Source organism: Rhamphochromis sp. 'chilingali', assembly GCF_963969265.1.
Source record: "Rhamphochromis sp. 'chilingali' genome assembly, chromosome: 14".
Taxonomy (NCBI): domain Eukaryota; kingdom Metazoa; phylum Chordata; class Actinopteri; order Cichliformes; family Cichlidae; genus Rhamphochromis; species Rhamphochromis sp. 'chilingali'.
In genome coordinates, this window is record NC_137941.1 from 7396183 (window position 1) to 7423269 (window position 27087).

Here is a 27087-nt window from a genome sequence, read left to right on the forward strand (position 1 = left end):
TGTGCTTGCGAAGAAAGAGTTCAATTTCAAGATGTTTCTCTTTAGCTGCAAAATATTTGATTGACCAAGTTAAACATATGGTAAATCTCATGTCTCTTAGTGGTCAGACAGCCAGCAGGAAGGGATGTGGTGTTTTTGCTGGATGGATCTGATGCTACTAGAAGTGGATTCCCAGCTATGAGAGACTTTGTCCAAAAACAAGTAGACACACTCAGTGTGGATGATGGCAAAGACCGTGTGTCGGTTGTTCAGTACAGCAGCGATCCAGCCGTCCAGTTCTATCTGAACACGTACACCACAAAAAGAGAGGTCCTTGACAGTGTCAGAGGTTTGAGGCACAAAGGCGGACGACCCCTCAACACTGGAGCAGCTCTCCGGTACTTGAGGGATAACGTCTTCACGGCCTCTGCCGGAAGCAGGCAGCCATCAGGAGTTCCGCAGGTCCTAATATTGATCACTGGTGGAAGATCATTTGACAGTATTGATGAACCAGCCTCTGCTCTCAAACAGCTGGGTGTCTTGACCATTGCAATTGGAACCCGAGGCTCTGACCCCAGAGAACTTCAGACCATAACTGGCGAGCCCAGTCATGCTGTATCTGTGTCTGAGTTCACTGACCTTCCCAATGTTCAAGAACAGCTCTCTTCTGTAATGAGCACAGTGCCAATGAGGGTCACACCTTTGAACCCAACAGTGACTGGTAAGAACATGACCCATCTTCAAAGTCCAGTATCATTGTAGGAAACAGTGTGAAAAGAAACCAAATGTGATTTGCTGTGTTCAGTTAGCTAGTGGATTGTTTTTTTCTTTACAAAATAGTTGTGCTTGAGAAGAAAGAGTTCAATTTCAAGATGTTTCTCTTTAGCTGCAAAATATTTGATTGACCAAGTTAAACATATGGTAAATCTCATGTCTCTTAGTGGTCAGACAGCCAGCAGGAAGGGATGTGGTGTTTTTGCTGGATGGATCTGATGCTACTAGAAGTGGATTCCCAGCTATGAGAGACTTTGTCCAAAAACAAGTAGACACACTCAGTGTGGATGATGGCAAAGACCGTGTGTCGGTTGTTCAGTACAGCAGCGATCCAGCCGTCCAGTTCTATCTGAACACGTACACCACAAAAAGAGAGGTCCTTGACAGTGTCAGAGGTTTGAGGCACAAAGGCGGACGACCCCTCAACACTGGAGCAGCTCTCCGGTACTTGAGGGATAATGTCTTCACGGCCTCTGCCGGAAGCAGGCAGCCATCAGGAGTTCCGCAGGTCCTAATATTGATCACTGGTGGAAGATCATTTGACAGTATTGATGAACCAGCCTCTGCTCTCAAACAGCTGGGTGTCTTGACCATTGCAATTGGAACCCGAGGCTCTGACCCCAGAGAACTTCAGACCATAACTGGCGAGCCCAGTCATGCTGTATCTGTGTCTGAGTTCACTGACCTTCCCAATGTTCAAGAACAGCTCTCTTCTGTAATGAGCACAGTGCCAATGAGGGTCACACCTTTGACCCCAACAGTGACTGGTAAGAACATGACCCATCTTCAAAGTCCAGTATCATTGTAGGAAACAGTGTGAAAAGAAACCAAATGTGATTTGCTGTGTTCAGTTAGCTAGTGGATTGTTTTTTTCTTTACAAAATAGTTGTGCTTGAGAAGAAAGAGTTCAATTTCAAGATGTTTCTCTTTAGCTGCAAAATATTTGATTGACCAAGTTAAACATATGGTAAATCTCATGTCTCTTAGTGGTCAGACAGCCAGCAGGAAGGGATGTGGTGTTTTTGCTGGATGGATCTGATGCTACTAGAAGTGGATTCCCAGCTATGAGAGACTTTGTCCAAAAACAAGTAGACACACTCAGTGTGGATGATGGCAAAGACCGTGTGTCGGTTGTTCAGTACAGCAGCGATCCAGCCGTCCAGTTCTATCTGAACACGTACACCACAAAAAGAGAGGTCCTTGACAGTGTCAGAGGTTTGAGGCACAAAGGCGGACGACCCCTCAACACTGGAGCAGCTCTCCGGTACTTGAGGGATAACGTCTTCACGGCCTCTGCCGGAAGCAGGCAGCCATCAGGAGTTCCGCAGGTCCTAATATTGATCACTGGTGGAAGATCATTTGACAGTATTGATGAACCAGCCTCTGCTCTCAAACAGCTGGGTGTCTTGACCATTGCAATTGGAACCCGAGGCTCTGACCCCAGAGAACTTCAGACCATAACTGGCGAGCCCAGTCATGCTGTATCTGTGTCTGAGTTCACTGACCTTCCCAATGTTCAAGAACAGCTCTCTTCTGTAATGAGCACAGTGCCAATGAGGGTCACACCTTTGACCCCAACAGTGACTGGTAAGAACATGACCCATCTTCAAAGTCCAGTATCATTGTAGGAAACAGTGTGAAAAGAAACCAAATGTGATTTGCTGTGTTCAGTTAGCTAGTGGATTGTTTTTTTCTTTACAAAATAGTTGTGCTTGAGAAGAAAGAGTTCAATTTCAAGATGTTTCTCTTTAGCTGCAAAATATTTGATTGACCAAGTTAAACATATGGTAAATCTCATGTCTCTTAGTGGTCAGACAGCCAGCAGGAAGGGATGTGGTGTTTTTGCTGGATGGATCTGATGCTACTAGAAGTGGATTCCCAGCTATGAGAGACTTTGTCCAAAAACAAGTAGACACACTCAGTGTGGATGATGGCAAAGACCGTGTGTCGGTTGTTCAGTACAGCAGCGATCCAGCCGTCCAGTTCTATCTGAACACGTACACCACAAAAAGAGAGGTCCTTGACAGTGTCAGAGGTTTGAGGCACAAAGGCGGACGACCCCTCAACACTGGAGCAGCTCTCCGGTACTTGAGGGATAACGTCTTCACGGCCTCTGCCGGAAGCAGGCGGCCCTCAGGAGTTCCGCAGGTCCTAATATTGATCACTGGTGGAAGATCATTTGACAGTATTGATGAACCAGCCTCTGCTCTCAAACAGCTGGGTGTCTTGACCATTGCAATTGGAACCCGAGGCTCTGACCCCAGAGAACTTCAGACCATAACTGGCGAGCCCAGTTATGCTCTATCTGTGTCTGAACTTACTGACCTACCCAAAGTGCAACAGCAACTTGAGTCCTCTGTGGAAGCTGCAGTTTTTGAAGTCACCCCAGAATTACCAACCGTAATTGGTACGTTGTCAGACACATCCTATTGCTGGCTCCAAAAGTTACTAATTTCAGCTACAGTGAGGAAAAGCAAATAAATGAATGTGATGTGTGTATAGGTTTTTTGTGCATTTCAAACCAGTTGGTAGCATGCTGTGGTCTTTCTAAAACAGAAGTAGGCCAGGCTAGTGTTGTTAAAATATTAGTGTGCCAGTGAAAGATAATCTCACAAGCTTTGTGAAAGGTTTTCATTTTTTTGTCCTACTGTCTTTTCTCAGCTTCACGTGACAGAAAAGATATTGTATTCCTTCTGGATGGTTCTGATGGCACAAGGAATGGTTTTCCTGCCATGCGTGATTTTGTAGAGAGAGTGGTGGAGAAAATCAATGTGGGAGAAAACAAAGACCATGTCTCTGTGGTCCAGTACAGCAGAGAACCAGAGGTCCATTTCTATCTGAACACATATACCACAAGGGAGGATGTGGTGGACTCGGTCAGAGGGCTTAGACACAGAGGAGGAAGACCCCTAAACACTGGGGCAGCTCTCCAATACATCAGAGACAACGTCTTTACAAACTCCTCTGGAAGTAGACGCCTGCAGGGTGTCCCACAGATATTGATCTTACTAACTGGGGGAAGGTCTTTTGACAATGTAGATAGCCCAGCCTCAGCTCTCAAACAGCAGGGCATTTATGTGATTGGCATTGGAACTAGGACCTCAGATGCTAGAGAGCTTCAGAAAATATCATATGAGCCCAGTTATGCTCTGTCAGTGTCCGAGTTCACTGACCTTCCCAGTGTCCAAGAACAGCTCTCTTCTGTAATGAGCAAAGTGATAGTGAGGGCCACGCCCATGACACCAACAGTGACTGGTAAGAACGTGACTCCTTTGTAATCTCCAGTATCATGGTAGGAAACAGTGTGAAAAGAAACCAAATGTGATTTGCTGTGTTCAGTTAGCTAGTGGATTGTCTTTTCTTTTAAAAATAGTTGTGCTTGCGAAGAAAGAGTTCAATTTCAAGATGTTTCTCTTTAGCTGCAAAATATTTGATTGACCAAGTTAAACATATGGTAAATCTCATGTCTCTTAGTGGTCAGACAGCCAGCAGGAAGGGATGTGGTGTTTTTGCTGGATGGATCTGATGCTACTAGAAGTGGATTCCCAGCTATGAGAGACTTTGTCCAAAAACAAGTAGACACACTCAGTGTGGATGATGGCAAAGACCGTGTGTCGGTTGTTCAGTACAGCAGCGATCCAGCCGTCCAGTTCTATCTGAACACGTACACCACAAAAAGAGAGGTCCTTGACAGTGTCAGAGGTTTGAGGCACAAAGGCGGACGACCCCTCAACACTGGAGCAGCTCTCCGGTACTTGAGGGATAACGTCTTCACGGCCTCTGCCGGAAGCAGGCGGCCATCAGGAGTTCCGCAGGTCCTAATATTGATCACTGGTGGAAGATCATTTGACAGTATTGATGAACCAGCCTCTGCTCTCAAACAGCTGGGTGTCTTGACCATTGCAATTGGAACCCGAGGCTCTGACCCCAGAGAACTTCAGACCATAACTGGCGAGCCCAGTCATGCTGTATCTGTGTCTGAGTTCACTGACCTTCCCAATGTTCAAGAACAGCTCTCTTCTGTAATGAGCACAGTGCCAATGAGGGTCACACCTTTGACCCCAACAGTGACTGGTAAGAACATGACCCATCTTCAAAGTCCAGTATCATTGTAGGAAACAGTGTGAAAAGAAACCAAATGTGATTTGCTGTGTTCAGTTAGCTAGTGGATTGTTTTTTTCTTTACAAAATAGTTGTGCTTGAGAAGAAAGAGTTCAATTTCAAGATGTTTCTCTTTAGCTGCAAAATATTTGATTGACCAAGTTAAACATATGGTAAATCTCATGTCTCTTAGTGGTCAGACAGCCAGCAGGAAGGGATGTGGTGTTTTTGCTGGATGGATCTGATGCTACTAGAAGTGGATTCCCAGCTATGAGAGACTTTGTCCAAAAACAAGTAGACACACTCAGTGTGGATGATGGCAAAGACCGTGTGTCGGTTGTTCAGTACAGCAGCGATCCAGCCGTCCAGTTCTATCTGAACACGTACACCACAAAAAGAGAGGTCCTTGACAGTGTCAGAGGTTTGAGGCACAAAGGCGGACGACCCCTCAACACTGGAGCAGCTCTCCGGTACTTGAGGGATAACGTCTTCACGGCCTCTGCCGGAAGCAGGCGGTCCTCAGGAGTTCCGCAGGTCCTAATATTGATCACTGGTGGAAGATCATTTGACAGTATTGATGAACCAGCCTCTGCTCTCAAACAGCTGGGTGTCTTGACCATTGCAATTGGAACCCGAGGCTCTGACCCCAGAGAACTTCAGACCATAACTGGCGAGCCCAGTTATGCTCTATCTGTGTCTGAACTTACTGACCTACCCAAAGTGCAACAGCAACTTGAGTCCTCTGTGGAAGCTGCAGTTTTTGAAGTCACCCCAGAATTACCAACCGTAATTGGTACGTTGTCAGACACATCCTATTGCTGGCTCCAAAAGTTACTAATTTCAGCTACAGTGAGGAAAAGCAAATAAATGAATGTGATGTGTGTATAGGTTTTTTGTGCATTTCAAACCAGTTGGTAGCATGCTGTGGTCTTTCTAAAACAGAAGTAGGCCAGGCTAGTGTTGTTAAAATATTAGTGTGCCAGTGAAAGATAATCTCACAAGCTTTGTGAAAGGTTTTCATTTTTTTGTCCTACTGTCTTTTCTCAGCTTCACGTGACAGAAAAGATATTGTATTCCTTCTGGATGGTTCTGATGGCACAAGGAATGGTTTTCCTGCCATGCGTGATTTTGTAGAGAGAGTGGTGGAGAAAATCAATGTGGGAGAAAACAAAGACCATGTCTCTGTGGTCCAGTACAGCAGAGAACCAGAGGTCCATTTCTATCTGAACACATATACCACAAGGGAGGATGTGGTGGACTCGGTCAGAGGGCTTAGACACAGAGGAGGAAGACCCCTAAACACTGGGGCAGCTCTCCAATACATCAGAGACAATGTCTTTACAAACTCCTCTGGAAGTAGACGCCTGCAGGGTGTCCCACAGATATTGATCTTACTAACTGGGGGAAGGTCTTTTGACAATGTAGATAGCCCAGCCTCAGCTCTCAAACAGCAGGGCATTTATGTGATTGGCATTGGAACTAGGACCTCAGATGCTAGAGAGCTTCAGAAAATATCATATGAGCCCAGTTATGCTCTGTCAGTGTCCGAGTTCACTGACCTTCCCAGTGTCCAAGAACAGCTCTCTTCTGTAATGAGCAAAGTGATAGTGAGGGCCACGCCCATGACACCAACAGTGACTGGTAAGAACGTGACTCCTTTGTAATCTCCAGTATCATGGTAGGAAACAGTGTGAAAAGAAACCAAATGTGATTTGCTGTGTTCAGTTAGCTAGTGGATTGTCTTTTCTTTTAAAAATAGTTGTGCTTGCGAAGAAAGAGTTCAATTTCAAGATGTTTCTCTTTAGCTGCAAAATATTTGATTGACCAAGTTAAACATATGGTAAATCTCATGTCTCTTAGTGGTCAGACAGCCAGCAGGAAGGGATGTGGTGTTTTTGCTGGATGGATCTGATGCTACTAGAAGTGGATTCCCAGCTATGAGAGACTTTGTCCAAAAACAAGTAGACACACTCAGTGTGGATGATGGCAAAGACCGTGTGTCGGTTGTTCAGTACAGCAGCGATCCAGCCGTCCAGTTCTATCTGAACACGTACACCACAAAAAGAGAGGTCCTTGACAGTGTCAGAGGTTTGAGGCACAAAGGCGGACGACCCCTCAACACTGGAGCAGCTCTCCGGTACTTGAGGGATAACGTCTTCACGGCCTCTGCCGGAAGCAGGCGGCCATCAGGAGTTCCGCAGGTCCTAATATTGATCACTGGTGGAAGATCATTTGACAGTATTGATGAACCAGCCTCTGCTCTCAAACAGCTGGGTGTCTTGACCATTGCAATTGGAACCCGAGGCTCTGACCCCAGAGAACTTCAGACCATAACTGGCGAGCCCAGTCATGCTGTATCTGTGTCTGAGTTCACTGACCTTCCCAATGTTCAAGAACAGCTCTCTTCTGTAATGAGCACAGTGCCAATGAGGGTCACACCTTTGACCCCAACAGTGACTGGTAAGAACATGACCCATCTTCAAAGTCCAGTATCATTGTAGGAAACAGTGTGAAAAGAAATCATTTGGTTTTGCTGTGTTTAATCAGCCAGTGGATTGTTTTTCCCTTTTTTTTTGTTCTGTTTTCGTTTTTGTTTTTTTATAAAATAGTTGTGGTTGTAAAGAAAGAGTTCAATTTTACCATGGTGCTTTTTAGCTGCAAAATATTTGATTGACCAAGTTAAACATATGGTAAATCTCATGTCTCTTAGTGGTCAGACAGCCAGCAGGAAGGGATGTGGTGTTTTTGCTGGATGGATCTGATGCTACTAGAAGTGGATTCCCAGCTATGAGAGACTTTGTCCAAAAACAAGTAGACACACTCAGTGTAGATGATGGCAAAGACCGTGTGTCGGTTGTTCAGTACAGCAGCGATCCAGCCGTCCAGTTCTATCTGAACACGTACACCACAAAAAGAGAGGTCCTTGACAGTGTCAGAGGTTTGAGGCACAAAGGCGGACGACCCCTCAACACTGGAGCAGCTCTCCGGTACTTGAGGGATAACGTCTTCACGGCCTCTGCCGGAAGCAGGCGGCCATCAGGAGTTCCGCAGGTCCTAATATTGATCACTGGTGGAAGATCATTTGACAGTATTGAAGAACCAGCCTCTGCTCTCAAACAGCTGGGTGTCTTGACCATTGCAATTGGAACCCGAGGCTCTGACCCCAGAGAACTTCAGACCATAACTGGCGAGCCCAGTCATGCTGTATCTGTGTCTGAGTTCACTGACCTACCCAATGTTCAAGAACAGCTCTCTTCTGTAATGAGCACAGTGCCAATGAGGGTCACACCTTTGACCCCAACAGTGACTGGTAAGAACATGACCCATCTTCAAAGTCCAGTATCATTGTAGGAAACAGTGTGAAAAGAAATCATTTGGTTTTGCTGTGTTTAATCAGCCAGTGGATTGTTTTTTCTTTTTTCTTGTTCTGTTTTCGTTTTTGTTTTTTCTTTTTTTTTACAAAATAGTTGTGGTTGTAAAGAAAGAGTTCAATTTTACCATGGTGCTTTTTAGCTGCAAAATATTTGATTGACCAAGTTAAACATATGGTAAATCTCATGTCTCTTAGTGGTCAGACAGCCAGCAGGAAGGGATGTGGTGTTTTTGCTGGATGGATCTGATGCTACTAGAAGTGGATTCCCAGCTATGAGAGACTTTGTCCAAAAACAAGTAGACACACTCAGTGTGGATGATGGCAAAGACCGTGTGTCGGTTGTTCAGTACAGCAGCGATCCAGCCATCCAGTTCTATCTGAACACGTACACCACAAAAAGAGAGGTCCTTGACAGTGTCAGAGGTTTGAGGCACAAAGGCGGACGACCCCTCAACACTGGAGCAGCTCTCCGGTACTTGAGGGATAACGTCTTCACGGCCTCTGCCGGAAGCAGGCGGCCATCAGGAGTTCTGCAGGTCCTAATATTGATCACTGGTGGAAGATCATTTGACAGTATTGATGAACCAGCCTCTGCTCTCAAACAGCTGGGTGTCTTGACCATTGCAATTGGAACCCGAGGCTCTGACCCCAGAGAACTTCAGACCATAACTGGCGAGCCCAGTTATGCTCTATCTGTGTCTGAACTTACTGACCTACCCAAAGTGCAACAGCAACTTGAGTCCTCTGTGGAAGCTGCAGTTTTTGAAGTCACCCCAGAATTACCAACCGTAATTGGTACGTTGTCAGACACATCCTGTTGCTTGCTCCAAAAGTTATTAATTTTAGCTACAGTGAGGAAAAGCAAATAAATGAATGTGATGTGTGTATAGGTTTTTTGTGCATTTCAAACCAGTTGGTAGCATGCTGTGGTCTTTCTAAAACAGAAGTAGGCCAGGCTAGTGTTGTTAAAATATTAGTGTGCCAGTGAAAGATAATCTCACAAGCTTTGTGAAAGGTTTTCATTTTTTTGTCCTACTGTCTTTTCTCAGCTTCACGTGACAGAAAAGATATTGTATTCCTTCTGGATGGTTCTGATGGCACAAGGAATGGCTTTCCTGCCATGCGTGATTTTGTAGAGAGAGTGGTGGAGAAAATCAATGTGGGAGAAAACAAAGACCATGTCTCTGTGGTCCAGTACAGCAGAGAACCAGAGGTCCATTTCTATCTGAACACATATACCACAAGGGAGGATGTGGTGGACTCGGTCAGAGGGCTTAGACACAGAGGAGGAAGACCCCTAAACACTGGGGCAGCTCTCCAATACGTCAGAGACAACGTCTTTACAAACTCCTCTGGAAGTAGACGCCTGCAGGGTGTCCCACAGATATTGATCTTACTAACTGGGGGAAGGTCTTTTGATAATGTAGATAGCCCAGGCTCAGCTCTCAAAGAGCAAGGCATTTATGTGATTGGCATTGGAACTAGGACCTCAGATGCTAGAGAGCTGCAGAAAATATCATATGAGCCCAGTTATGCTCTGTCAGTGTCCGAGTTCACTGACCTTCCCAGTGTCCAAGAACAGCTCTCTTCTGTAATGAGCAAAGTGATAGTGAGGGCCACGCCCATGACACCAACAGTGACCGGTAAGAACGTGACTCCTTTGTAATCTCCAGTATCATGGTAGGAAACAGTGTGAAAAGAAACCAAATGTGATTTGCTGTGTTCAGTTAGCTAGTGGATCTTTTTTTTTTTACAAAATAGTTGTGCTTGCGAAGAAAGAGTTCAATTTCAAGATGTTTCTCTTTAGCTGCAAAATATTTGATTGACCAAGTTAAACATATGGTAAATCTCATGTCTCTTAGTGGTCAGACAGCCAGCAGGAAGGGATGTGGTGTTTTTGCTGGATGGATCTGATGCTACTAGAAGTGGATTCCCAGCTATGAGAGACTTTGTCCAAAAACAAGTAGACACACTCAGTGTGGATGATGGCAAAGACCGTGTGTCGGTTGTTCAGTACAGCAGCGATCCAGCCGTCCAGTTCTATCTGAACACGTACACCACAAAAAGAGAGGTCCTTGACAGTGTCAGAGGTTTGAGGCACAAAGGCGGACGACCCCTCAACACTGGAGCAGCTCTCCGGTACTTGAGGGATAACGTCTTCACGGCCTCTGCCGGAAGCAGGCAGCCATCAGGAGTTCCGCAGGTCCTAATATTGATCACTGGTGGAAGATCATTTGACAGTATTGATGAACCAGCCTCTGCTCTCAAACAGCTGGGTGTCTTGACCATTGCAATTGGAACCCGAGGCTCTGACCCCAGAGAACTTCAGACCATAACTGGCGAGCCCAGTCATGCTGTATCTGTGTCTGAGTTCACTGACCTTCCCAATGTTCAAGAACAGCTCTCTTCTGTAATGAGCACAGTGCCAATGAGGGTCACACCTTTGACCCCAACAGTGACTGGTAAGAACATGACCCATCTTCAAAGTCCAGTATCATTGTAGGAAACAGTGTGAAAAGAAACCAAATGTGATTTGCTGTGTTCAGTTAGCTAGTGGATTGTTTTTTTCTTTACAAAATAGTTGTGCTTGAGAAGAAAGAGTTCAATTTCAAGATGTTTCTCTTTAGCTGCAAAATATTTGATTGACCAAGTTAAACATATGGTAAATCTCATGTCTCTTAGTGGTCAGACAGCCAGCAGGAAGGGATGTGGTGTTTTTGCTGGATGGATCTGATGCTACTAGAAGTGGATTCCCAGCTATGAGAGACTTTGTCCAAAAACAAGTAGACACACTCAGTGTGGATGATGGCAAAGACCGTGTGTCGGTTGTTCAGTACAGCAGCGATCCAGCCGTCCAGTTCTATCTGAACACGTACACCACAAAAAGAGAGGTCCTTGACAGTGTCAGAGGTTTGAGGCACAAAGGCGGACGACCCCTCAACACTGGAGCAGCTCTCCGGTACTTGAGGGATAACGTCTTCACGGCCTCTGCCGGAAGCAGGCAGCCATCAGGAGTTCCGCAGGTCCTAATATTGATCACTGGTGGAAGATCATTTGACAGTATTGATGAACCAGCCTCTGCTCTCAAACAGCTGGGTGTCTTGACCATTGCAATTGGAACCCGAGGCTCTGACCCCAGAGAACTTCAGACCATAACTGGCGAGCCCAGTCATGCTGTATCTGTGTCTGAGTTCACTGACCTTCCCAATGTTCAAGAACAGCTCTCTTCTGTAATGAGCACAGTGCCAATGAGGGTCACACCTTTGACCCCAACAGTGACTGGTAAGAACATGACCCATCTTCAAAGTCCAGTATCATTGTAGGAAACAGTGTGAAAAGAAACCAAATGTGATTTGCTGTGTTCAGTTAGCTAGTGGATTGTTTTTTTCTTTACAAAATAGTTGTGCTTGAGAAGAAAGAGTTCAATTTCAAGATGTTTCTCTTTAGCTGCAAAATATTTGATTGACCAAGTTAAACATATGGTAAATCTCATGTCTCTTAGTGGTCAGACAGCCAGCAGGAAGGGATGTGGTGTTTTTGCTGGATGGATCTGATGCTACTAGAAGTGGATTCCCAGCTATGAGAGACTTTGTCCAAAAACAAGTAGACACACTCAGTGTGGATGATGGCAAAGACCGTGTGTCGGTTGTTCAGTACAGCAGCGATCCAGCCGTCCAGTTCTATCTGAACACGTACACCACAAAAAGAGAGGTCCTTGACAGTGTCAGAGGTTTGAGGCACAAAGGCGGACGACCCCTCAACACTGGAGCAGCTCTCCGGTACTTGAGGGATAACGTCTTCACGGCCTCTGCCGGAAGCAGGCAGCCATCAGGAGTTCCGCAGGTCCTAATATTGATCACTGGTGGAAGATCATTTGACAGTATTGATGAACCAGCCTCTGCTCTCAAACAGCTGGGTGTCTTGACCATTGCAATTGGAACCCGAGGCTCTGACCCCAGAGAACTTCAGACCATAACTGGCGAGCCCAGTCATGCTGTATCTGTGTCTGAGTTCACTGACCTTCCCAATGTTCAAGAACAGCTCTCTTCTGTAATGAGCACAGTGCCAATTAGGGTCACACCTTTGACCCCAACAGTGACTGGTAAGAACATGACCCATCTTCAAAGTCCAGTATCATTGTAGGAAACAGTGTGAAAAGAAACCAAATGTGATTTGCTGTGTTCAGTTAGCTAGTGGATTGTTTTTTTCTTTACAAAATAGTTGTGCTTGAGAAGAAAGAGTTCAATTTCAAGATGTTTCTCTTTAGCTGCAAAATATTTGATTGACCAAGTTAAACATATGGTAAATCTCATGTCTCTTAGTGGTCAGACAGCCAGCAGGAAGGGATGTGGTGTTTTTGCTGGATGGATCTGATGCTACTAGAAGTGGATTCCCAGCTATGAGAGACTTTGTCCAAAAACAAGTAGACACACTCAGTGTGGATGATGGCAAAGACCGTGTGTCGGTTGTTCAGTACAGCAGCGATCCAGCCGTCCAGTTCTATCTGAACACGTACACCACAAAAAGAGAGGTCCTTGACAGTGTCAGAGGTTTGAGGCACAAAGGCGGACGACCCCTCAACACTGGAGCAGCTCTCCGGTACTTGAGGGATAACGTCTTCACGGCCTCTGCCGGAAGCAGGCGGTCCTCAGGAGTTCCGCAGGTCCTAATATTGATCACTGGTGGAAGATCATTTGACAGTATTGATGAACCAGCCTCTGCTCTCAAACAGCTGGGTGTCTTGACCATTGCAATTGGAACCCGAGGCTCTGACCCCAGAGAACTTCAGACCATAACTGGCGAGCCCAGTTATGCTCTATCTGTGTCTGAACTTACTGACCTACCCAAAGTGCAACAGCAACTTGAGTCCTCTGTGGAAGCTGCAGTTTTTGAAGTCACCCCAGAATTACCAACCGTAATTGGTACGTTGTCAGACACATCCTATTGCTGGCTCCAAAAGTTACTAATTTCAGCTACAGTGAGGAAAAGCAAATAAATGAATGTGATGTGTGTATAGGTTTTTGTGCATTTCAAACCAGTTGGTAGCATGCTGTGGTCTTTCTAAAACAGAAGTAGGCCAGGCTAGTGTTGTTAAAATATTAGTGTGCCAGTGAAAGATAATCTCACAAGCTTTGTGAAAGGTTTTCATTTTTTTGTCCTACTGTCTTTTCTCAGCTTCACGTGACAGAAAAGATATTGTATTCCTTCTGGATGGTTCTGATGGCACAAGGAATGGTTTTCCTGCCATGCGTGATTTTGTAGAGAGAGTGGTGGAGAAAATCAATGTGGGAGAAAACAAAGACCATGTCTCTGTGGTCCAGTACAGCAGAGAACCAGAGGTCCATTTCTATCTGAACACATATACCACAAGGGAGGATGTGGTGGACTCGGTCAGAGGGCTTAGACACAGAGGAGGAAGACCCCTAAACACTGGGGCAGCTCTCCAATACATCAGAGACAACGTCTTTACAAACTCCTCTGGAAGTAGACGCCTGCAGGGTGTCCCACAGATATTGATCTTAGTAACTGGGGGAAGGTCTTTTGACAATGTAGATAGCCCAGCCTCAGCTCTCAAACAGCAGGGCATTTATGTGATTGGCATTGGAACTAGGACCTCAGATGCTAGAGAGCTTCAGAAAATATCATATGAGCCCAGTTATGCTCTGTCAGTGTCCGAGTTCACTGACCTTCCCAGTGTCCAAGAACAGCTCTCTTCTGTAATGAGCAAAGTGATAGTGAGGGCCACGCCCATGACACCAACAGTGACTGGTAAGAACGTGACTCCTTTGTAATCTCCAGTATCATGGTAGGAAACAGTGTGAAAAGAAACCAAATGTGATTTGCTGTGTTCAGTTAGCTAGTGGATTGTCTTTTCTTTTAAAAATAGTTGTGCTTGCGAAGAAAGAGTTCAATTTCAAGATGTTTCTCTTTAGCTGCAAAATATTTGATTGACCAAGTTAAACATATGGTAAATCTCATGTCTCTTAGTGGTCAGACAGCCAGCAGGAAGGGATGTGGTGTTTTTGCTGGATGGATCTGATGCTACTAGAAGTGGATTCCCAGCTATGAGAGACTTTGTCCAAAAACAAGTAGACACACTCAGTGTGGATGATGGCAAAGACCGTGTGTCGGTTGTTCAGTACAGCAGCGATCCAGCCGTCCAGTTCTATCTGAACACGTACACCACAAAAAGAGAGGTCCTTGACAGTGTCAGAGGTTTGAGGCACAAAGGCGGACGACCCCTCAACACTGGAGCAGCTCTCCGGTACTTGAGGGATAACGTCTTCACGGCCTCTGCCGGAAGCAGGCGGCCATCAGGAGTTCCGCAGGTCCTAATATTGATCACTGGTGGAAGATCATTTGACAGTATTGATGAACCAGCCTCTGCTCTCAAACAGCTGGGTGTCTTGACCATTGCAATTGGAACCCGAGGCTCTGACCCCAGAGAACTTCAGACCATAACTGGCGAGCCCAGTCATGCTGTATCTGTGTCTGAGTTCACTGACCTTCCCAATGTTCAAGAACAGCTCTCTTCTGTAATGAGCACAGTGCCAATGAGGGTCACACCTTTGACCCCAACAGTGACTGGTAAGAACATGACCCATCTTCAAAGTCCAGTATCATTGTAGGAAACAGTGTGAAAAGAAACCAAATGTGATTTGCTGTGTTCAGTTAGCCAGTGGATTGTTTTTTTCTTTACAAAATAGTTGTGCTTGAGAAGAAAGAGTTCAATTTCAAGATGTTTCTCTTTAGCTGCAAAATATTTGATTGACCAAGTTAAACATATGGTAAATCTCATGTCTCTTAGTGGTCAGACAACCAGCAGGAAGGGATGTGGTGTTTTTGCTGGATGGATCTGATGCTACTAGAAGTGGATTCCCAGCTATGAGAGACTTTGTCCAAAAACAAGTAGACACACTCAGTGTGGATGATGGCAAAGACCGTGTGTCGGTTGTTCAGTACAGCAGCGATCCAGCCGTCCAGTTCTATCTGAACACGTACACCACAAAAAGAGAGGTCCTTGACAGTGTCAGAGGTTTGAGGCACAAAGGCGGACGACCCCTCAACACTGGAGCAGCTCTCCGGTACTTGAGGGATAACGTCTTCACGGCCTCTGCCGGAAGCAGGCGGTCCTCAGGAGTTCCGCAGGTCCTAATATTGATCACTGGTGGAAGATCATTTGACAGTATTGATGAACCAGCCTCTGCTCTCAAACAGCTGGGTGTCTTGACCATTGCAATTGGAACCCGAGGCTCTGACCCCAGAGAACTTCAGACCATAACTGGCGAGCCCAGTTATGCTCTATCTGTGTCTGAACTTACTGACCTACCCAAAGTGCAACAGCAACTTGAGTCCTCTGTGGAAGCTGCAGTTTTTGAAGTCACCCCAGAATTACCAACCGTAATTGGTACGTTGTCAGACACATCCTATTGCTGGCTCCAAAAGTTACTAATTTCAGCTACAGTGAGGAAAAGCAAATAAATGAATGTGATGTGTGTATAGGTTTTTTGTGCATTTCAAACCAGTTGGTAGCATGCTGTGGTCTTTCTAAAACAGAAGTAGGCCAGGCTAGTGTTGTTAAAATATTAGTGTGCCAGTGAAAGATAATCTCACAAGCTTTGTGAAAGGTTTTCATTTTTTTGTCCTACTGTCTTTTCTCAGCTTCACGTGACAGAAAAGATATTGTATTCCTTCTGGATGGTTCTGATGGCACAAGGAATGGTTTTCCTGCCATGCGTGATTTTGTAGAGAGAGTGGTGGAGAAAATCAATGTGGGAGAAAACAAAGACCATGTCTCTGTGGTCCAGTACAGCAGAGAACCAGAGGTCCATTTCTATCTGAACACATATACCACAAGGGAGGATGTGGTGGACTCGGTCAGAGGGCTTAGACACAGAGGAGGAAGACCCCTAAACACTGGGGCAGCTCTCCAATACATCAGAGACAATGTCTTTACAAACTCCTCTGGAAGTAGACGCCTGCAGGGTGTCCCACAGATATTGATCTTACTAACTGGGGGAAGGTCTTTTGACAATGTAGATAGCCCAGCCTCAGCTCTCAAACAGCAGGGCATTTATGTGATTGGCATTGGAACTAGGACCTCAGATGCTAGAGAGCTTCAGAAAATATCATATGAGCCCAGTTATGCTCTGTCAGTGTCCGAGTTCACTGACCTTCCCAGTGTCCAAGAACAGCTCTCTTCTGTAATGAGCAAAGTGATAGTGAGGGCCACGCCCATGACACCAACAGTGACTGGTAAGAACGTGACTCCTTTGTAATCTCCAGTATCATGGTAGGAAACAGTGTGAAAAGAAACCAAATGTGATTTGCTGTGTTCAGTTAGCTAGTGGATTGTCTTTTCTTTTAAAAATAGTTGTGCTTGCGAAGAAAGAGTTCAATTTCAAGATGTTTCTCTTTAGCTGCAAAATATTTGATTGACCAAGTTAAACATATGGTAAATCTCATGTCTCTTAGTGGTCAGACAGCCAGCAGGAAGGGATGTGGTGTTTTTGCTGGATGGATCTGATGCTACTAGAAGTGGATTCCCAGCTATGAGAGACTTTGTCCAAAAACAAGTAGACACACTCAGTGTGGATGATGGCAAAGACCGTGTGTCGGTTGTTCAGTACAGCAGCGATCCAGCCGTCCAGTTCTATCTGAACACGTACACCACAAAAAGAGAGGTCCTTGACAGTGTCAGAGGTTTGAGGCACAAAGGCGGACGACCCCTCAACACTGGAGCAGCTCTCCGGTACTTGAGGGATAACGTCTTCACGGCCTCTGCCGGAAGCAGGCGGCCATCAGGAGTTCCGCAGGTCCTAATATTGATCACTGGTGGAAGATCATTTGACAGTATTGATGAACCAGCCTCTGCTCTCAAACAGCTGGGTGTCTTGACCATTGCAATTGGAACCCGAGGCTCTGACCCCAGAGAACTTCAGACCATAACTGGCGAGCCCAGTCATGCTGTATCTGTGTCTGAGTTCACTGACCTTCCCAATGTTCAAGAACAGCTCTCTTCTGTAATGAGCACAGTGCCAATGAGGGTCACACCTTTGACCCCAACAGTGACTGGTAAGAACATGACCCATCTTCAAAGTCCAGTATCATTGTAGGAAACAGTGTGAAAAGAAATCATTTGGTTTTGCTGTGTTTAATCAGCCAGTGGATTGTTTTTCCTTTTTTTTTGTTCTGTTTTCGTTTTTGTTTTTTTGTATAAAATAGTTGTGGTTGTAAAGAAAGAGTTCAATTTTACCATGGTGCTTTTTAGCTGCAAAATATTTGATTGACCAAGTTAAACATATGGTAAATCTCATGTCTCTTAGTGGTCAGAAAGCCAGCAGGAAGGGATGTGGTGTTTTTGCTGGATGGATCTGATGCTACTAGAAGTGGATTCCCAGCTATGAGAGACTTTGTCCAAAAACAAGTAGACACACTCAGTGTGGATGATGGCAAAGACCGTGTGTCGGTTGTTCAGTACAGCAGCGATCCAGCCGTCCAGTTCTATCTGAACACGTACACCACAAAAAGAGAGGTCCTTGACAGTGTCAGAGGTTTGAGGCACAAAGGCAGACGACCCCTCAACACTGGAGCAGCTCTCCGGTACTTGAGGGATAACGTCTTCACGGCCTCTGCCGGAAGCAGGCGGCCATCAGGAGTTCCGCAGGTCCTAATATTGATCACTGGTGGAAGATCATTTGACAGTATTGATGAACCAGCCTCTGCTCTCAAACAGCTGGGTGTCTTGACCATTGCAATTGGAACCCGAGGCTCTGACCCCAGAGAACTTCAGACCATAACTGGCGAGCCCAGTCATGCTCTATCTGTGTCTGAGTTCACTGACCTTCCCAATGTTCAAGAACAGCTCTCTTCTGTAATGAGCACAGTGCCAATGAGGGTCACACCTTTGACCCCAACAGTGACTGGTAAGAACATGACCCATCTTCAAAGTCCAGTATCATTGTAGGAAACAGTGTGAAAAGAAATCATTTGGTTTTGCTGTGTTTAATCAGCCAGTGGATTGTTTTTTCTTTTTTTTTTGTTCTGTTTTCGTTTTTGTTTTTTGTATAAAATAGTTGTGGTTGTAAAGAAAGAGTTCAATTTTACCATGGTGCTTTTTAGCTGCAAAATATTTGATTGACCAAGTTAAACATATGGTAAATCTCATGTCTCTTAGTGGTCAGACAGCCAGCAGGAAGGGATGTGGTGTTTTTGCTGGATGGATCTGATGCTACTAGAAGTGGATTCCCAGCTATGAGAGACTTTGTCCAAAAACAAGTAGACACACTCAGTGTGGATGATGGCAAAGACCGTGTGTCGGTTGTTCAGTACAGCAGCGATCCAGCCATCCAGTTCTATCTGAACACGTACACCACAAAAAGAGAGGTCCTTGACAGTGTCAGAGGTTTGAGGCACAAAGGCGGACGACCCCTCAACACTGGAGCAGCTCTCCGGTACTTGAGGGATAACGTCTTCACGGCCTCTGCCGGAAGCAGGCGGCCATCAGGAGTTCCGCAGGTCCTAATATTGATCACTGGTGGAAGATCATTTGACAGTATTGAAGAACCAGCCTCTGCTCTCAAACAGCTGGGTGTCTTGACCATTGCAATTGGAACCCGAGGCTCTGACCCCAGAGAACTTCAGACCATAACTGGCGAGCCCAGTCATGCTGTATCTGTGTCTGAGTTCACTGACCTACCCAATGTTCAAGAACAGCTCTCTTCTGTAATGAGCACAGTGCCAATGAGGGTCACACCTTTGACCCCAACAGTGACTGGTAAGAACATGACCCATCTTCAAAGTCCAGTATCATTGTAGGAAACAGTGTGAAAAGAAATCATTTGGTTTTGCTGTGTTTAATCAGCCAGTGGATTGTTTTTCCTTTTTTTTTTTGTTCTGTTTTCGTTTTTGTTTTTTTTATAAAATAGTTGTGGTTGTAAAGAAAGAGTTCACTTTTACCATGGTGCTTTTTAGCTGCAAAATATTTGATTGACCAAGTTAAACATATGGTAAATCTCATGTCTCTTAGTGGTCAGACAGCCAGCAGGAAGGGATGTGGTGTTTTTGCTGGATGGATCTGATGCTACTAGAAGTGGATTCCCAGCTATGAGAGACTTTGTCCAAAAACAAGTAGACACACTCAGTGTGGATGATGGCAAAGACCGTGTGTCGGTTGTTCAGTACAGCAGCGATCCAGCCGTCCAGTTCTATCTGAACACGTACACCACAAAAAGAGAGGTCCTTGACAGTGTCAGAGGTTTGAGGCACAAAGGCGGACGACCCCTCAACACTGGAGCAGCTCTCCGGTACTTGAGGGATAACGTCTTCACGGCCTCTGCCGGAAGCAGGCGGCCATCAGGAGTTCCGCAGGTCCTAATATTGATCACTGGTGGAAGATCATTTGACAGTATTGATGAACCAGCCTCTGCTCTCAAACAGCTGGGTGTCTTGACCATTGCAATTGGAACCCGAGGCTCTGACCCCAGAGAACTTCAGACCATAACTGGCGAGCCCAGTTATGCTCTATCTGTGTCTGAACTTACTGACCTACCCAAAGTGCAACAGCAACTCGAGTCCTCTGTGGAAGCTGCAGTTTTTGAAGTCAGCCCAGAATTACCAACCGTAATTGGTACGTTGTCAGACACATCCTATTGCTGGCTCCAAAAGTTGCTAATTTCAGCTACAGTGAGGAAAAGCAAATAAATGAATCTGATGTGTGTATAGGTTTTTTGTGCATTTCAAACCAGTTGGTAGCATGCTGTGGTCTAGGGCTGCCACAAACGATTATTTTGATAGTCGACTAGTCACCGATTATTTTTGCGATTAGTCGACTAATCAGATCATCATCCATTGGACGCAAAACTACAGCTTATTGCACCAGCAGCATCTGCTCTTATATAACTATCATTAGCTTACAGCTTTAAGTGTTTATTCTTAGTTAGCGTATTGTCTGTCTTGTCTTAATGTTGGTTTAAAATGGAGCACTGTAACAAAAAATAATTTCCCCCAGGGATCAATAAAGTATTCTGATTCTGATTAAGGTCTGTGCTAACTAAAAATAAAGACAAGATGATAGTTTATTAAATTTTAATGAAATTTGCGGATTGTTTCGGTGAAGTTTAATAAACTCCTTGCTATCTAAAATATAACAGGACACTGGGGTATATTCTGGAGCATCTCACACTTCTGATAATCAGTTGTCTGCTTGACGTTTATTCAGCTGTGTAAAAACTATAACTTTAATCTCAGACAAACTGATTTACTCAGGAACAAATAAAATACTAAAAAAAAAAGCCAAACAATAACATTTTAAGTTATCTAAGTGACTCATATATATTTAACCTGAGTAGCGAAAGACGGCGGTGGGTTTGAAAACGATTTGCGGGGAGTCCCGTGTTCTCACGGCGCTAGTGAGCCTAGCCCCCCGCTCGCTAACGAGCTAGTGGGTAACAGATGTCTCCGAAAACGTCGGAGCGCTTTTGAAAATATGTGGTGTCCTGATAAACTGAGCAGATATTTGAGGTTTACACAGCTACATTCTCGCCTGAAAATATGTTAAACGTTTATTTTGTGACCCAGAAAGAATAATAAGAGTAACATTAAAACTAACCAGCTGCCGCCATTGTTGGAAACTGCGCTGGGCCGCGCTATGAATTCTGGGACACAGCTGCTTCTTCTTCTTCTTCGGGGTTTAACGGTAGCTGACATCCTTGTACATGCAATGCTGCCATCTTCTGTTTCAGTCCGTTATTACACTCTTAAATCCTGCCACTTATTCCTGCGTCTTTTGTGATCTTACAAAGCTTCAAACGACGCGTCGACTATTAAATCAGTCGTCGACGATTTTGATAGTCGACGTAATCGTGACTAGTCGACAAATCGTGGCAGCCCTACTGTGGTCTTTCTAAAACAGAAGTAGGCCAGGCTAGTGTTGTTAAAATATTAGTGTGCCAGTGAAAGATAATCTCACAAGCTTTGTGAAAGGTTTTCATTTTTTTGTCCTACTGTCTTTTCTCAGCTTCACGTGACATAAAAGATATTGTATTCCTTCTGGATGGTTCTGATGGCACAAGGAATGGCTTTCCTGCCATGCGTGATTTTGTAGAGAGAGTGGTGGAGAAAATCAATGTGGGAGAAAACAAAGACCATGTCTCTGTGGTCCAGTACAGCAGAGAACCAGGGGTCCATTTCTATCTGAACACATATACCACAAGGGAGGATGTGGTGGACTCGGTCAGAGGGCTTAGACACAGAGGAGGAAGACCCCTAAACACTGGGGCAGCTCTCCAATACGTCAGAGACAACGTCTTTACAAACTCCTCTGGAAGTAGACGCCTGCAGGGTGTCCCACAGATATTGATCTTACTAACTGGGGGAAGGTCTTTTGACAATGTAGATAGCCCAGCCTCAGCTCTCAAACAGCAGGGCATTTATGTGATTGGCATTGGAACTAGGACCTCAGATGCTAGAGAGCTGCAGAAAATATCATATGAGCCCAGTTATGCTCTGTCAGTGTCCGAGTTCACTGACCTTCCCAGTGTCCAAGAACAGCTCTCTTCTGTAATGAGCAAAGTGATAGTGAGGGCCACACCCATGACACCAACAGTGACCGGTAAGAACGTGACTCCTTTGTAATCTCCAGTATCATGGTAGGAAACAGTGTGAAAAGAAACCAAATGTGATTTGCTGTGTTCAGTTAGCTAGTGGATTGTCTTTTTTTTTTTAAATAGTTGTGCTTGCGAAGAAAGAGTTCAATTTCAAGATGTTTTTCTTTAGCTGCAAAATATTTGATTGACCAAGTTAAACATATGGTAAATCTCATGTCTCTTAGTGGTCAGACAGCCAGCAGGAAGGGATGTGGTGTTTTTGCTGGATGGATCTGATGCTACTAGAAGTGGATTCCCAGCTATGAGAGACTTTGTCCAAAAACAAGTAGACACACTCAGTGTGAATGATGGCAAAGACCGTGTGTCAGTTGTTCAGTACAGCAGCGATCCAGCCGTCCAGTTCTATCTGAACACTTACACCACAAAAAGAGAGGTCCTTGACAGTGTCAGAGGTTTGAGGCACAAAGGCGGACGACCCCTCAACACTGGAGCAGCTCTCCGGTACTTGAGGGATAACGTCTTCACGGCCTCTGCCGGAAGCAGGCGGCCATCAGGAGTTCCGCAGGTCCTAATATTGATCACTGGTGGAAGATCATTTGACAGTATTGATGAACCAGCCTCTGCTCTCAAACAGCTGGGTGTCTTGACCATTGCAATTGGAACCCGAGGCTCTGACCCCAGAGAACTTCAGACCATAACTGGCGAGCCCAGTCATGCTCTATCTGTGTCTGAGTTCACTGACCTTCCCAATGTTCAAGAACAGCTCTCTTCTGTAATGAGCACAGTGCCAATGAGGGTCACACCTTTGACCCCAACAGTGACTGGTAAGAACATGACCCATCTTCAAAGTCCAGTATCATTGTAGGAAACAGTGTGAAAAGAAATCATTTGGTTTTGCTGTGTTTAATCAGCCAGTGGATTGTTTTTTCTTTTTTTTTAGTTCTTTTTTTGTTTGTTTTTTTGTTTGTTTTTTTACAAAATAGTTGTGGTTGTAAAGAAAGAGTTCAATTTTACCATGGTGCTTTTTAGCTGCAAAATATTTGATTGACCAAGTTAAACATATGGTAAATCTCATGTCTCTTAGTGGTCAGACAGCCAGCAGGAAGGGATGTGGTGTTTTTGCTGGATGGATCTGATGCTACTAGAAGTGGATTCCCAGCTATGAGAGACTTTGTCCAAAAACAAGTAGACACACTCAGTGTGGATGATGGCAAAGACCGTGTGTCGGTTGTTCAGTACAGCAGCGATCCAGCCATCCAGTTCTATCTGAACACTTACACCACAAAAAGAGAGGTCCTTGACAGTGTCAGAGGTTTGAGGCACAAAGGCGGACGACCCCTCAACACTGGAGCAGCTCTCCGGTATTTGAAGGATAACGTCTTCACGGCCTCTGCCGGAAGCAGGCGACCATCAGGAGTTCCGCAGGTCCTAATATTGATCACTGGTGGAAGATCATTTGACAGTATTGATGAACCAGCCTCTGCTCTCAAACAGCTGGGTGTCTTGACCATTGCAATTGGAACCCGAGGCTCTGACCCCAGAGAACTTCAGACCATAACTGGCGAGCCCAGTTATGCTCTATCTGTGTCTGAACTTACTGACCTACCCAAAGTGCAACAGCAACTCGAGTCCTCTGTGGAGGTTGCAGTTATTGAAGTCACCCCAGAATTACCAACCATAATTGGTACGTTGTCAGACACATCCTAATGCTGGCTCCAAAAGTTACTAATTTCAGCTACAGTGAGGAAAAGCAAATAAATGAATGTGATTTTCTGGTGCATTTCAAACCAGTTGGAAGCATGCTTTGGTCTTTCTTAAACAGAAGTTGGCCAGGCTATTGTCTTTAAGACTTTGAGAACATAGTATGATCGTCTGAACTTCTGTGAGAACACAGAACTTTCCATCATCTGCTTTAAGCTATGATATTTAATTTTTTGTCAATCACTCTTTTGAACTTCTTATTGTTGAAGTTCATTTTAAATTGTCTTTTGAGGCTGCAGTTTTCATTATTATCCCCCAGCCACCAATCTTATTTAGTTTGTTATCCATTAAACCAACGATTCTTTCACTGCTATTTTCACCAAATAACCTCACGTCTTTTACATCTGTAGAATTTGTCACTTTTTGAACTACTATAGTTAAAAGCATTTAATAATATAAATCATTATACATGAAATGAATCAATTTGTCACATGCCATGTGCCAACATGCAGAGTAGTTGCCTAAATTCTAGCCCCACTCATTTGTTTTATCTCATAATGCCATTAAAAGTGTTATAAATGATTAATAATGCATATGAATTCTAACTGATTACAATGCTGAGGCTCCACCGATGAAGACAGTTTGCAATCAAAAGTGATTGAGTCCCTTGTATAACTCACAGACACACACATACTTTAATGCAGGTAACATGTAAGCTCTAGAAAACATGTTGCTATCTATACAAATTTATCTATACTGTAGAGATCTCTGGATAACCAGGATATCTTACTGTTAACCAATGATCCTTAAAACCAAGTCAACTCCAGTTTTCTTTTCACCACTGTAGCCAGGCTGACAATTAGTCAGAGCTCTGTTGAGCTCTTATTCTTTGAGACTGTTCAATAAAGTCCTGCAATTAAACTTAAATAGGATCTGTCTGTCTCTCTGAATATACCCACAAACATGTTTAACAGATCATTTTCATAACTTGAAAGTCCATCCATCCATCCATCTTCATCCACTTTGTCCGGGGCCGGGTCGCGGGGGCAGCAGCCTAAGCAAAGAGGCCCAGACCTCCCTCTCCCCAGCCACCTCCTCCAGCTTATCCGGGGGAATACCAAGGCGTTCCCAGGCCAGCCGAGAGATATAATCTCTCCAGCGTGTCCTGGGTCTGCCCCGGGGCCTCCTCCCGGTGGGACATGCCTGGAACACCTCACCCAGGAGGCGCCCAACTTGAAAGTCAAATATAAATTTAATTTCAAAAACTTATGTACAAATTTTGCAAACAACATAAATATATACATAACTATTTACATTAAAATGCAGGCAATGTCTCAGGCATTTTTTGTGCAGTGATTTACAAACCAATAATGTATTACAATAGATGCCACAAGACAGATCAAACGTTCTTGTCCAGTCATTTTTGACCAGGATACGTCCTTTAATGTGCATATTCAGCACATTAAATTTATTGCAGCAATTGTGCAATAAATGAATAAACAAAAATAAAAACATCAAGTCTCGGAGTGATGCTGACAAACTAGTTATTGAATTTATTACTCCTAGGCTGGACTATTGTAATTAATTATTGTTGCGCTGTCCTAAAAACTTCCTGGATCAGGTGACCTTGAATCCTCCGTTAGTTATGCTGCAACAGCTTTAGGCTGCTGGGTGACGTAAAATTATGTTGTTGTTTTGTTTTTTTAAATATAGAGCTCTCAAGAATGTTTGATTATCAGAAGAACATTTTAAAAGGGCCTTCTTTTCATTCATTTGGGGTCATACCTAAAGTCTAATTTTTTTGAGTTTCTCATTTGGAGAACCGGTGTTGAAATGTAAAATTTTCGTAATTTGATCTAATTTGGGGTTTTATGAAACTTTCTAGCTGAAAGTTTTGAAAAACTTGGAAATGAGTAAGATATATTAAGAGATATACAACTTTTTTTTTGTCAAAAACAGGAAAAAAGTGACTTATTTCTTCGAATATGCACCAGAATCTTCATGATAAAAAAACATTTAGGCTCAATTTACCACCAATACGACCATTTTATTGTCATACATTGATGAAACTGAGCCTAATATCAACTTCTGTCTTTTCCAGCTGCATCACAGGGCCCCAAGAAGGATGTCGTGTTCCTCGTTGATGGATCTGATGGCGTTGGAAGGGAATTTCCAATCATCCAGGAGTTTATCCGCAGGGTCGTCGAGAGTCTCAATGTGGGCGAAAATAAAATCCGTGTTGGTGTGGTCCAGTATGGTGACACTGCTCGGGCTAATATGTATTTAAACACACATACAACCAAAGAAGGTGTTTTGAATGGCATCAAGGGAATGAGGAAGCAAGGTGGAACACAACGTAACCTGGGTCAGGCCTTACAGTTTCTCAATCAGGATATTCTGACAGCAGCACGGGGTAGCAGAAAACAGGATGGTGTTCCACAATTTGTTATTGTTGTGTCTAGTGGGCCTTCTACAGATGATGTCCGTCGTGCAGCTTCTTCTCTTAAACAATCTAGAGTTCTTCCATTCAGCATTGGGACCAGGGATGTGAACCCCACAGAGCTGAGGGTGGTGTCGTATATCTCCAATTACGCCCACGTAATAGATGACCTTCCTGGCCTGTACACAGTTCAAGAAGAATTAATCAACAAACTCACTGAGCTGTCAGATGATGACATCAGCAGGTTGCGTCCAGAGTTCCCAACTTATGAAGGTAAATTGAATTTAATAAAATCTACAGGTTAACACAGTCCTCATTTATATTATTACTGTGTTACTACTATATTAAAGCTAGAATTATACCCCAAATCATACTGTATGTTATATATATTTATCTGTGTACACTATTAGGAACTCTCCATTCAGGATTAGTAATCAGACTGTGTTATTTTGCTTCTATTCCTTTCAAGCACCAGTACCATCTGTACCCACAGGAGGAGAAAAAAGGGATGTTGTATTTCTTATTGATGGCACAACAGCAGTGCGTAGTGAATTCCCTTCCATCCGTGATATGATAGGAAGAGTTGTGGAGAAGCTGGATGTAGGACTGGATAAGGTCCGAGTTTCAGTGGTTCAGTACAGCGATGATCCAAAGATAGAATTTCTATTGAATGCACACTCAACAAAAAATGAAGTGCTCCAGGCCGTGTCGAGACTTCGAAACAAAGGTGGAAATAATCTAAACACAGGACGTGCTCTCGAGTTTGTCGCCAGAAGAGTCTACCAGAGATCAGGCGGAAGCCGTCTTGAGGAACGTGTGCCTCAATTCCTCATTCTAGTTACGGCTGGCAAATCTACTGATGATGTATCCAGCTCAGCCAATGAACTCAAGAAAAGCCTGATAGCACCTCTGGCCATTGGTACAAGAAATGCAGACCAAGATGAACTGAGACAGATTTCCATGAAGCCAGAGCTTGTGTATACAGTTGACAGCTTGAGAGATTTTTCAAAGGTGGAAAAACAGCTTATTGATTCAGTCAAGAAAATATCCACCGATGATATCACTGAAATTTATACTCGTGTCCCAGAAGGTAAGAAATAGTGTGTAATCAT

At 44.4% G+C, this 27087-nt stretch overlaps 5 protein-coding genes across 5 annotated transcripts in view; all 5 read left to right on the forward strand.

Moving 5' to 3' along the window:
- LOC308409588 (collagen alpha-3(VI) chain-like) overlaps positions 1-27087 on the forward strand; it is a 112630-nt gene that overhangs the window by 65488 nt on the left and 20055 nt on the right. The window contains 2 exon segments of the mRNA XM_080902438.1: positions 25637-26248; positions 26445-27065. Of these exon segments, the coding sequence (XP_080758564.1) occupies positions 25637-26248; positions 26445-27065 (1233 nt within the window).
- On the forward strand, positions 178-6518 carry LOC308409863 (collagen alpha-3(VI) chain-like; the record flags this gene model as incomplete). Its single annotated transcript, XM_080902864.1, has 8 exons — positions 178-700; positions 921-1520; positions 1741-2340; positions 2561-3160; positions 3415-4008; positions 4228-4827; positions 5048-5647; positions 5902-6518. 8 exons carry the CDS (start codon positions 178-180, stop codon positions 6516-6518), a joined length of 4734 nt encoding a protein of 1577 aa, XP_080758990.1.
- LOC308409864 (collagen alpha-3(VI) chain-like) lies at positions 6792-11601 on the forward strand (the record flags this gene model as incomplete). The annotated part of the gene is made up of 7 exons (XM_080902865.1): positions 6792-7314; positions 7565-8164; positions 8423-9022; positions 9277-9870; positions 10090-10689; positions 10910-11509; positions 11594-11601. The coding sequence occupies 7 exons, from the start codon at positions 6792-6794 to the stop codon at positions 11599-11601; spliced, it is 3525 nt and encodes a 1174-aa protein (XP_080758991.1).
- LOC308409866 (collagen alpha-3(VI) chain-like) lies at positions 11807-14019 on the forward strand (the record flags this gene model as incomplete). Its single annotated transcript, XM_080902867.1, has 3 exons — positions 11807-12329; positions 12550-13149; positions 13403-14019. 3 exons carry the CDS (start codon positions 11807-11809, stop codon positions 14017-14019), a joined length of 1740 nt encoding a protein of 579 aa, XP_080758993.1.
- Positions 14293-23541, forward strand: LOC308409867 (collagen alpha-3(VI) chain-like; the record flags this gene model as incomplete). Its single annotated transcript, XM_080902868.1, has 10 exons — positions 14293-14815; positions 15036-15635; positions 15890-16483; positions 16703-17302; positions 17554-18153; positions 18405-19004; positions 19257-19856; positions 21246-21839; positions 22059-22658; positions 22919-23541. 10 exons carry the CDS (start codon positions 14293-14295, stop codon positions 23539-23541), a joined length of 5934 nt encoding a protein of 1977 aa, XP_080758994.1.